This window comes from Mytilus trossulus, chromosome 6 (assembly GCF_036588685.1).
Source record: "Mytilus trossulus isolate FHL-02 chromosome 6, PNRI_Mtr1.1.1.hap1, whole genome shotgun sequence".
Classification (NCBI taxonomy): domain Eukaryota; kingdom Metazoa; phylum Mollusca; class Bivalvia; order Mytilida; family Mytilidae; genus Mytilus; species Mytilus trossulus.
In genome coordinates, this window is record NC_086378.1 from 5,191,436 (window position 1) to 5,204,750 (window position 13,315).

Below are 13,315 nucleotides of genomic sequence, written 5' to 3' on the forward strand. Positions count from 1 at the left end.
AGGTATCCGTTGTTTATAGATAGGATTTCTCTTGTACTTTTTTTGTAATGTTTTTTTTTAAATATAAAGTATTTTCGTAATTGTGTTAAGGCTTTCAAACTTCTGTGCCGCGCCTCTACAGTATAATACCATAGCTTATGACAATATATGTGCATTAGACAGAGAGCCGGAAAATACTAAAAGGACATTTAAACTCATAAGTCGAAAATAAACTATCTATGCCATGAACACAAAGAATAATATTAAAAGACAAACAAGAATTCATAAAAAAAACCCATAGAAAATAAAATACTGAGCATCACAAACCCAACTGAAAACTGGAGGTGATCTCATCTGCTCTGGAAGGGTATGCAGATCCTGCTCCATATGTGGCGCTCGTCGTTTTGTTTATACAAACCTGTGACAGGTGATTAACGGGGGGTCACATGTGTCGAAAATAGGACGGGATTGTGGTAACTACAATCAAAACACATCCGTCATCATCTGTGAAACAGACATTTTTTAACCAGTAAATATAGTTACAAATATATATTTATAATAAATACCGGTACATTCGCACCTGAATATAAAGGTCATTCGCGGGACGTTAGCAAACTGACCTTATAAGGAATCGAGATTGACGATGTATATGTACGTGTACATTTACAGCAGAATATAAAGAAGTGACCTGACAACACATGTTTTTGCAAAAGTAGAGGTGACCTTCAGAGAACGTTTGACTGTACTTTTATAAATCCACCAAATATTGTACAGTTAAATTTCGACAAAGACATAAATTAGTATTCCATTTCATGTTGGTATTTTCTAGTTGTTTGATTCAAGGTAAAAGTTTAAGTATTTTCCATTTTGCATTTTTGGTGGCATTTGGACTTCTCTGATTTTCGGTAAATTGATGTTAATTCATTGTTCCACTTGTTACATTGTAAGTATGACGAAAACACATGTCAAAACAGTTGGTAAAGAGATTTATCAGTCGTTAATTAAAGTATGAAAAACATTCTACAAGGGCAACTTAAACCTTCCCCTTAACACGCACTTCAGAAGGAGTGAACTGGGTCATTTTCGGTGTAATTCAATGTTAAACAAGAACAAATAAGTTAAAATATTTATTTAACAACATACAACTGTATAACATTTCCTCTATACCTGTAGTCACGTGTTATATATGAATCCATAATTATGCTTCAATGAAAATGGCATCACATATAAACATATTCATGTTTAAATAATGAGTTTTAAATAATTTATTCAAAATAACAATAAATAAACAAATAACGATATCATTTTTCAACTACATAAGAGAGAAAAAAATCAACAACACATAATAATGAAAATTGAGAGTCGAATAATATCGAAACCAATTCTATATGCCTATAACAAATTTAGAAATTTTTCTTCACGAGTAAACAATTAAAAAAAGCATACTTTTGTCGTTTTATAATACACTTAGAAGAAAGAAACATCAGAGTGCAAATTTAACATTTGTATTGTTTGAAAAATTGAAAGTCATTCCTCACATAAATTTACAATATAACAAAATACCTGAAGAGAAATACAATACTTTTACCTGAAATCTAAATACGGTCATTTAAAATATAGTCTTCAGAACGAGGTTTACGCTCTGTTGACATCGTTGATACGCGTACATGATAGTATATACTTAATTGAAATAGACTGCATATGTTTGGAAAGTGACCAATAAATGACACATTAATCTTGTTCTTGTTAAACTAGTAATACAGTGCAGGTATGTGAATGTCCGTAAACAAAAACTGAAAAGGATGAAAACAAACATTTATGTGAAACCTTTAACTGCACCAAAAGTCATTAATAAAAAAAATAGCGGGAACCATATTTAAAAGAAATAAGGTTTGTTATACCCAAAATCGTGCAAAATTATACAAAATACTTTTATTTTAAGTGTAGTTTTAAATTCTCCGAATTGATTGTTCGACTCAGAAACATTTGTTCTTTATGGTCACTTCCCAAACACATTCAGTCGTTTCACTTTCCTATAATAAATCTGTATAACTGAGAAGTCCAGTTATGAGTCGTTATAATATTTATATTTTTTTTTCAATAATAAAACATTTAAGGCACAGATTCTTTGTTCAAGATTGCATTGATAAATGGCGATATATGATATAATGTTTTTTAAATAATGAAAAAAATACCCGTTATTCAATGACATCACATTGTCGTTAGAGGACAGTCACATTGAAAGAAAACCTCAGCTGTTTGAACACAATCATTAAAGAGTAAATGCTCTCCAAATCTCGCTCACAAAACGAGACGTATCAGACGTACCTCGCTTTTGAACGAGATTTCACTATAATCTATACGACTTTGCTTGAGGTATGTTCCGAGGGATTTCAACAGATGATAAATAACATATCTGTTCAATAAACAATAAATGGACATACCACATTAAAACGAAAAGTTCAAGTTTGTATACCCGTTTCACCACACGAAACATTTTGTTTCGTTGTCTTTTGATCTTCTGAATCATTGCAAGTTGCCCGAAAACTTAGACCTCATATACTGCTATAATTATCGGTCTTGAAATTCAACTGGTATATCTTTTTCAAATGTTAGTACCGTCCTTAAGGTTGGCTCGGCATCAAAGTCTTTAGAAGGTGCGAGCCAGAAGTTTTGAGCCAGCCGAATAATGGCTAAATACAGTTCTTGTTGTGCCATTCTACGCCCTGAAATTAAAAAAAATATCACTTACAGATCTGATGTTTTTAAGTACAAAGTAAAACAATGAAACTTTATCAAATTACTGCAAATAATTTCTTGAAAAGCGTTATTTTATCCTAATATTACAAAGCGTTACTTTATCGGAATCTTAGAAAGCCTTCTGTGCGCTAGTACGTATGGTCTTATTAAATGAAAAATATATAATACCCACACGCCAATGGGCGTAATGGGCAGTAAGTAAGTAAGTCATGATAAACAAGAAATGATCTTTATTATTAAGATATCAATCATAATATACTAACCAGCACAACTTCTAGCACCGAATCCAAAAGGCAAGTTACTGAAAGGATTCCATTTGTTACTATCTCTTTCCCACCTCTCTGGGATAAAATCGTCAGGATTTACAAATTGAGTTCCATCACGTGACATGGTAAACGTATTTAATAGGATACAAGTCTGAAATTAAAAAAAGCCATGATTATGTTGAAAGTGGAGATAAATGAAAACATTTTATCAACATTTTTTTACGAAAACATAATATTTCAAATGAGAATTAGCTTTCTGCAACACTTTTAACATATGAAAATTTACTAACAAAACGAATTTAGAATGCGAATATAAAATACAGATGATTCAATTCCAAAACGAATTTAGAATTGGAATCTAAAAATCAAAAACACTTACCCCTTTCGGTATGAGGTAGCCACCGATGGTTGTGTCTTCTGTCATGACGCGGGCATTGATAGGTATAACAGGAAACAATCTGAAAGTTAAAAAACAGAACACTATAAATTTGCATTACAATCTAAAAGATAATACCAGAATACTATAAGATTGCATTTTCACACAATTTGTATAATGCACAAATCATAAATTACAATTAGAAAAAGTTAACAGGTTTTGAAATATCTTTTATTTTATGTTATCAAATTGAATAAGTTTTGATTTGTCGCTCTTTGGTTTGTTACATGAACGGGTTTAAAGATTACCGAGTTCAAAATCTTAAAAGAGGTACTCACCTGAGAGTTTCCTTAACAACTGCTCTTGCATATGTCATGTTCGATAACTCTTCAGCAGTACATATTCTATTCTGAAGAACCGAATCAACTTCTTTAATAAGCTTTTCTTGCACTCTAGGATTTCTTGATAACAGATACGTAACCATACCCATGGCGTTTGCCGACTGAAATAAAGAATATATATTTAAGATATTAAGTTTATCTTAACCGCAATTTGTCTTTAGAATAACAAATATTTTATTGTGGATAGGCTTTACTATACAGAATTGTCCCAGTGTTACTGTTAAAACTCCTGACCCTTATAAGGTATTTCAAAGTATCATTAAAATGGATATACTAACAAATTTGAACAAAACCTTCAATCTCCGCGGTAGGTGTGCCCATTCTATGACAACTAAATAGTATAATACGATTGCTTCAGAACAATTTATTCTTTATGATGTGAGATTATCAGTTAAGATCAGACCGATAGACCACCGCTAATAAAAAACCGCAGCCTTTACTACACTCTAACGCTCCACAATAATGATAACATAGGTTGTTAAAGTTTAGTCAATTCTTATGTAAACGCTCATGAAATTTGATTCAACATAAACTAACGTGGCACGAGAACGTTTTGATATTTTATTACTGAAAAGATTCTTTATGCTCCACAATTCAACCCCACGCATGCGTGACAGAATATTCGTTGTACTATTATTTATGTTTATTTTATTATTTGAATACTTCAATAAAACGTTAAGTGAAATATTTCCGGGTGTTACAAGAAATGTCTTCAAAATAAATATACATTAACTTATCTAAAACGCTAATCAAACTAAAGAAATTGCTGACTATATTAAAGGTGTAAAAAATAGGTACACCATTCGGATTTGAATATAAAAACATATCAGTAGAGAGACGATATTAAAATCGTAATAAAAACCGTAGAAAATTTTAAGAATGGAGTTTTTATCGCAATGAAATGGATACAACAGAAAGATCAAAGTTTTTGATTTTAAAGATAAACATAGTTTTTGTAAACTAAACAACTAAAGGTCAAAGTGCAATACTAACATCATTTAAATTAGTACCATGCAGATAAACCGTAAACTTACCGTGTCTAAACCAGCTAACATCAGTTCGGTTGTATTGGCATACACAGCATCTAAAGGCAGATTTTCATTTCCGAGTAAGTGTTCCAAGAACGAGGCTTTATTATCATCTTCGGAACCACTCTGTAATCTCTCATACTTTTCTGTTATATCTGCCAACTTTTTATCAATGTGTTCTCCAGCTATAAAAAATAAATATTGCCTTTATAGAACAGAAATAAGTTTGAAGCCAAATCAATTACTGCATGCACGTTTGAAAATAAAAAAGGTATTGAAACCAACTATATTGCCTTTGTAGATCTCTCTTTTTCGTCGTTTTGTTTTATATATATTTTTTTATGGATAAACATATGTTGTGATTTATGACTTACCAACTCTGTATATTGTATCCCATGCATCCACGTGAGTTTTCCACGTCTTTGTTCCAAAACGTTTATGAAGTTCTGCAAACACCATTAATTGATGTCCAGTTTTGAACATGTCACCGACAGCATCAATGAAAGCTTGATTCTCTGAAGATACGTTCTCATCAAGGCAGCCAAGTCTAGTTTCTAACAATACTGAAGCAATAGCTGAAATTTAAATACGTAATTAAGAACAAGTCTTAAAGTATAGAGTTTGAAAGATAGAAACTATGTGTCAGATATTTTTTTAATGGAGTCTTCCACTCATCATTTAGAGTTTTAAAAGACAAATCGTAAACACATTATGAGTATGTGAAAAATAACAGTGCACAAAGTTCATATTTCGAAAGACTCTTAATAACTTTTTTTCTTTACTTTTAAATCCTATTGAATATATAATGATTTGAAACATGTTTCCTGGACCATATGATATTTGTGTTGTTATTTTCAATCAGTGCCCTTTGGACAGTCTTTACTGCATCAGGTCAATATCAAATTACACAAGGTTATTTGTACGATTGTTGGGTTCAACATTCCATACTCATTCAACCCTCTAAGGGTTCATGTCTTGACATTGTAATACAATACAAAGATATGCCATCAATGAATATTTAAATCTTTTATATCTGTTCTTGGGGTTCAAACGGGAAACCAACAAAAGACACTTAAGATAAACGATTTAGGTCTTGCATTTAGATGTAAGCCTATTCTTGTAAGTTGTTCTACACAATTGCTATAATTGCATTTTCACTTATTCTTATTTCTGATAAAACAATTATAGAATATATCCTTTTCCAACCTTGTCAATATAACTTTATTTGATTGAAAAGATATATAATCAGTTGATATTTATTTCTCTGTAGGGGACTTAACAATTGTCTCTGTATTCTTTTTGTACTGGTAAATAGGACAGATTCATTCATGTAACCAACATTCAATTCATTCATCTTTTCTGTTCCTTTTGTCTAACCTATTTATATGGTAATGTCATTTTAGATTGTGATATTAAGTGATGTTGTCGTAATAGCCACAACATACTACAATCAACTTCACAAATTGGTTTATTTTTCTAATATACTGTATTGGCGAAATATGATGATGATGATAGTGGCATTGTATAGTAATCGGGACCCTTTATAAGTCTGAAGTGGAAACTAGCCATAATTATGAAAGCTTAAAATAACTTACATTCAATTGCCCACTTAGATAATTCGTTTTGAAGATCTGGTACTGCACTATTTGTTGCATGATTGTCTCGTGCATATTTCAGTCTGTTAACAAAATCTGTAACAACTTCGTTCATTACATCGACATATTGTAGTACGGTCTTTGGTTTTAGCATGTGTTTACTAATGGCGGTGCGACATGTTGACCATTCTTCATGATTTGAACTGAAAATAATGAAAGAAATACATGTTATTTCAAAGGCGAAATCATTTTGTTTTATTTGAACAGCAGTAAGATTGTCTTTTGATATATGATTATAAATAAGTATATTCTTCGGACTATCATCTACTTATTTTCTTCAAAAATTCTCGTGTGTATACCCCACAGACTTGTTTTGGTCTTCAACATATTCTTTTCCCAAATAACAAGAAAATAAACGTAAATCTTCTGTTAGTTACTAATTTTAAGTAAGATGTCGTTTAACTGCTGTCTGTGTCATGTCACAGCGTTTTCTGTATAAATATACATGTAATTACAACTATGTACTATATTTAATTAAAAAATGTTTCCTGAATAACCTTTTTTTACACTAAGTTCAGTAAATGGAATAGAAACATAAATCAAAATTTACAAAAACAAAAAGATAAAAAAAATTTGCCAATAAATAAATAATCACACTCGTATGATATATAAACATTAATTAAATAAAAAAAACAACTTCAAATACTCTACACTAGAAAAAGACAAAATTAACAATGCACTGAACTTCAACAAGATATCCATGAAAAAACAATTATCTATACTATAGGGGGCCTCGGTAGGCGAGTGGTTTTCCGCGGGCACTCCGGCTTCCTCCACCAATAAAAACTGGCCGCCACGAAATAGCCTAAATGCGGTGCTTTAAAGTGGCGGTAAACACCAAAAAATAAAGAAAAAGAAATTATCTATACTCACACTGTCATGAGGCCATTGGCTTGTGTCCTCATTTTCTTGTATATTGTCCAAGAGGGATAAGGTGGTCTGTTTGGAAACTTTCCTTCGCTCCGGACAACCTCCTCGACAAGATTGGGGTCAGCTATAGAAATGTTAGTTACTGGTCCTAATTTTTCTTTGAAAATAGGCCCATACATCTCATGAAATCGTCGCTGTAAGAAAAATATTAAACGTTATTAATTAAGTAAATGAATGTTTTTAGCACATTTATATCATCTATAATATGCACAAAACATTTGCAAGTGGACAATAAGAAATAGTCAATCATTTCATTATATATTTCGTACGGTATTGTCGTCCTGCTATCAATATAATACATTCTTTTTTATTTTATAAGCATCGACATTCCTTTGTAAACGTTTATTTGTGAAAAAAAAAGACTGTTAAAAGATTGAAAAGCAAATAAAAGTGGCATATGTTAAACACTTTGATACGTTAAATAATTTCTGAACTGTGAGTGATAGCATGCACTTTTATAAGAACGGTCTAAACAGTAGTAGTCTTCTGATTACAAGGTTACCCTTTAACAAGCAGTAAATTAACACATTATGATAACGTTTATCTGAAAAGCTGATTGTGGGTATTAAGTATCGGGACTAAATTACATTTGGTTTCTAGATGTGAAGAATCTACTAATAAAACAAGTACTTTACACAATCTGAGGTCAAATTTATACTCTAATAATCATTCAAACAATTACGTCTTGGTTAAAGGTTTTTTTTTTTACAACGGATGAATGACAATATTCGTACTATTCCAATATTATCAAATATTTTAAAGATGCAAGTAGGTTATCGCAAGTGAAAAAAAATTCTCTGCATGTAACTTAACGTCAGAGGTGTTTAACTGTTTTCCTGATAACACAAGTTTTGATTAATGTAAACGCACTCAATATACGTTGCATAGCTGCCATATTGATGCGTCTAAATCCGGAGAAATCTCAGAAATTCATACAAGTGCAGAAAATCTAGATAGTGTCAGAATAGGTTGTCTTCGATCAATAAGGCGATACTGCTTGGGTTTATTTAGTGAACAATCTTTACCGGTTAAACGGCCTACACTCTATTCATTGAAATAAAGTACATTATTTTTTTTGTAACTGTTCTCAAAATAAAAATTATGATAATTTGCATCTTAATGTACTGACTATAATATCATTTAAACATTTATTTAAATGTATACTAAAATCGTTTCCAAATGCATATTTGTATAATAAAATAGAGATGAATGGATTTTCTAAATACTTTATATGTAAATACTTTATATGCCAAATACTCTGAACATCATGGATAGTAATTATACGGTACATTTGGTTTAAATACATGTACATTAACACTAGATTTAGATAGATCGCATATTGAAAAGTAATTCTATTTTCTTTAACACGATATTAAGGCTGCAGGTGGCTTGATCTCATTTTGCCTATGTTTTCTTTTAACTTTGAGTCGAAACAAGTCATTCAATCCCCTTTGAAGTGATAAATTTAGCCAGTACAATAAATCTAGTCAAAATAGCATTTTTGAACGCACTACAAAAATAAATCAACGTAATTTAAGATATTTAATACAATTTGATAATCTTAACTATGTCAGAATATGTACTTTTCTCTGTCATTAGTAGCTTAAGTTTTATACTGAGGCATCTTATACTGATTAAAACCCTATATATCATAGTGTAACGACCTTTCAGTACATAAATTTTGTTAAAGTATATTCACCATTACTGGCCCCTTGCCCTATTTTATATTAGCTCTCAATAATATTTACATGCTTCAACAAAACTGTAAAATGAAATTATTACTGCTTTTAGAAAAGAAGTAGCGGTGTATTGATAATTCAATTATCGTTTTGAAAGGTAAATAACTAGAAAATAAGATTAAATCGCTTACCTGAACTTTGTGCATTTGTCCTTTATTTTCTCCTTTGAAATATTCCGGTGCGGTGCCAACGAGTGGGTACCCGTTAGGTCCAGGTAGATCTACCATTGTCTTGGTCATTGGAATATCGTCCATTGATATAGTGGATGTTGTTTTAGCGGTAGTCGCTGCATGATCGGTTGTTAAAAGTCTCTTTGGAGATTTCGATGCAATGTTGGTTGCTGTCGATAAGACCCGTTTAACTATATGTTCAGCCATTGATTTGGTTAGTATATTTTTCAGATAATTTTGTCGAATTTTCTGCTAATCGTTACTGTCAGTTTCTAGTATGTATTCATTCCTGAAAGTGAACGAAAAAGAGTTCAAGATATGTATAGAATAATTGTATAGTAAACAGCTACATCCAAATCACTTATTCAAAATATCCAAACGTTACGAAAAATCATGAATATGCTTAGAAGTGAAAAGCCATAATTCTTATACTATTCTTTCCAACCTTAGTACGCCCGCGTCTTGAGTAAGAATGAAAGTACTACGTGTATAACCTCGCTTCGAACCCGAAATAGAGTAGGTCACTGCGTACGTTCTTTAATAGATTGTTTGCACCAATGTTTGCATTATCTCAAGAAAAAAAAAACATAAATTTGTTGAATGAGTAGCTTCTGCATTGTGTGCAACTCATGATCACAATAGTTATTTTTAAGTGTTTTCTCTCACAGCTTAAATAAACACAACCGGTAATGCACTCGACTACTATTCTGCTATATCTCGCTATAAGAAATCAATTGACTTATTTAATGTCGACTTTCAAGGTTCACATAAAAGTTCAATGTTGACAATACTTAATTAATACTTTAGATCTACCTTCTCGCAATTATATCCAAGCAACACATGTTTGAAATCAGTTTTTAAGTTTCTTGACTTTATGAAATGACAGAAATATCCTATTTACTTTCGGTAAAATGACATTGATCGGAATATATTGTTTATTCTCCAACAGCTGTCGGAGATCTAGAGTTTTATTTCAGTACTAACTTTTACTCTACTGTACTGGGTCACACGGTTCATAACATAGTATTTTTATAGGTTTAAAATCATTAATTTTTATATTTATGCAAGTAGGAAATTGTCGTCATCCTTTTATGTTCTGTAAGATAGCTTTAATTTCATTCATACTAACAATGTATATTTTCCTGTTCCTAATACATCGCGTTACTTACAATCGAATAAAAAAAGACCTAACCAATAAAACTATCATGCTTTCCTTGTACTGAGCTATTAAAATCTCTGTCATTTTGTAAATTTTACTGATCAAAATAGAAATTGTACATCAGCATGCCTTGAATAACTTGAATATGTAAAATTCTAACACAATCAAACGGCTAAAAAGGTTCACTGACCGTGTTCTAATTTATTCATTTAGTGATGTGGTTTTTCATTCAAGAAATCCTTCTCTTACTAGATACCAATAACTTTGATTCTAACCTTAACGAGCTTATAATCTACATAGCACTGAATAGATATCATTTGACCTGAACAATATGTTTCTTGGTGTAAAAAATCGACAGAATTGATCGACTTATATAGAATTTTAGATGTTTCATGCGTATTTCACAAACTGTTATTGAAAAAAAAGGATAAAACTTGGAGTTATGCATAAAAAATAGTACTGTAACGTCGTCATAGCAATCAGTATTTGAAATTGTGGTACAATTCTTTCCAGTTATTATTTTTTTTAAATATTTTTTAGCGAAGAATTTAGAATTTTAATATTTGGTTATATTTACAAATGTTTTAAAATGACCTTTGACAGAATGCCAACATATAACAATACAAGTTTAAATTTCATGTAATAATATAGTGTAATAATATAACTTTTATAAGTATCCGTATACTTATGTAACCTATATAGTCTGCATTGATACTAGAGTTATGCTTTCTTACAAAGGGATATATCTAGTTCATGTTTTATTGTACAACTTGTATATCATTTATATGCTTATACTGCAGTTTAAGCTAAATCGCAAAAAGCAAATTCAAAATTATGACTTAGAATATTCAGAATCATTAGGACAACTGCATTGATAAGTCCGAAGTATTTTCTTAATTCAATGCAAGATAAATACGTAATAAATAGATATTGAAGTTATACGTCAGCGACTTATTTTATTATAACTTTTAAGTCACGTCGAATTAAATCATGATAGTCCTTGTGTTGATTTAGGTAGTATTAATGTTTGATTATTTAGGAGCATTACCAATGCCCTTATTTTTGGACTCATCGCTAGTTTATCTTTGCAGTCCAACATAAACATGTACAAGATTTTCAATAGATATAAATAAGACAATTAATAGATAGATAAAATAGTTCTCTTTGCCCTTATTGATTTCCGATAAAAATGTAGCTATTTAAGATGTTACTATTTTATATATGACAAAAAAACGTTGTAGTAAACAAGCATTAGTTTTGTATGAATGTTTTACAGATATTGGCGTCATAATTCAAACGTTTCATAATGGAAACACATTATCACAGTAAAAAATCAAATAAACAAATTTATTTTATGACTATTATCTGCACTTTCTCAACAGTATATCTTGAGTTAATAATATATATATATGTTATCAGGTGCACTATATTATTAAACCGTCGACTATATATTTTATTATTATACATCGTTCACAAAATACATTGTAAGTAATACCCAACCTTTAAGTATATAGTAGCATATTAAACTGAATTAATACTTGAACGCATTCCAACAGTTATTGTTATGCACATTTAACAGAATTATATTTAACAGCATGAAAAGAAAACAAAAGAAAAAGTCATTAATTTTGCATGAATACTAATGTATTCAACATGTCATAGTCACATATAAATTATTACTCTGACATTTTTGCAGATATTTTGCATGGCAAAAGTTCAGTAAAACCATGCACAACTGCTCGGAAAATTTCAGTAATGCCATGTAAAAATATTGCATCGCAAAATTCGGCAATACCAAGGATGATTGCATTGCCAAAGTCCATCATCATTGCAATAGTCAGTAGTAGTGGTTAAAATTTCATTTCAAACACCAAGCATAATTACGTTGCAAAATTCAGTAAAACAGAGCTTAATGGCATTGTATAAGTCAGCAATACATTGTACAAATGCATTGCAAAAAGTCAGCAATACCATGCAGCAATGAAAAGTCAGCAATACCATGTTGCAATGCAAAAGTCAGCAATATCATGTAGAATTGCATTGCTGAATTAAGCAATACCTTGTAAAATTGCATTGTAAAAGTTCGTAATATTAAGTATCCTTGCAAATCTAATACAATGTAATATAATAACAAAAACATGTGCATGCACTTAAGACACACTTTGGTGTACTTTTTACCTTGTCATGTTCCCCTGACATATCTTTTGATGAACTAAATCAAATTAAATGAAAACAAAACATAAAAAGAGTGAAATAAAACTCACCTTTAAAGAAGCGAACTTATAGCCAGAAATTCAAATTCAACATAACATTAAAACACTTAAGTTCAGCATTTATTTATATTTATGGAAAAGCCTATAATCCTAGTATGTTTAATCAACTTTACTACTACGATTGATTGTAGAGAAGACATTTACTAGCGCTATATATAGCACAGAAGGCGTCATACATATTGAAAAACTCATTCACTAGCGGACTAGAAAGGGGAGGGGCTTAATCCACCTTTGGATTCATGGCAAATCTATGAAAGGAATATAGAAAACCTACATTTCGATTGGCTGAGACTCAATTCGTACTTATGTACTTAATTTACCTTTGAATTTAAACGCCCTTTCTTCTCTATACTTGAAATGATTGATGTACATCTAAAACTACACATATTTAACACCTACTTGTTGATTTTATAATCAGTTTGTGCACTCAATATTTCAGAACTCGAAAAAAAAAAATTAAGTAGATGAATTTCTGCAAGATCATTTTGCACGTTATTAAAATTTTTAAAAGTTATTTTCTTATGCACGTATATCTATCTACCTTGTTAACACTTTTAGTAAGCGTCGGTAATCAAAAAT

General features: G+C 30.7%; 1 protein-coding gene across 1 annotated transcript; it reads right to left on the bottom strand.

Annotated features, from left to right (window-relative positions):
* Positions 1–1,093: 1,093 nt before the first annotated feature.
* On the bottom strand, positions 1,094–12,845 carry LOC134720637 (1,25-dihydroxyvitamin D(3) 24-hydroxylase, mitochondrial-like). Its single transcript, XM_063583008.1, has 10 exons — positions 12,728–12,845; positions 9,266–9,593; positions 7,339–7,529; positions 6,406–6,608; positions 5,185–5,385; positions 4,817–4,995; positions 3,720–3,883; positions 3,385–3,463; positions 3,003–3,156; positions 1,094–2,705 (listed from the first exon to the last, which is right to left on the bottom strand). Exons 2-10 carry the CDS (start codon positions 9,509–9,511, stop codon positions 2,551–2,553), a joined length of 1,572 nt encoding a protein of 523 aa, XP_063439078.1. The 5' UTR covers positions 9,512–9,593; positions 12,728–12,845; the 3' UTR covers positions 1,094–2,550.
* Between the last annotated feature and the right edge of the window lie 470 nt (positions 12,846–13,315).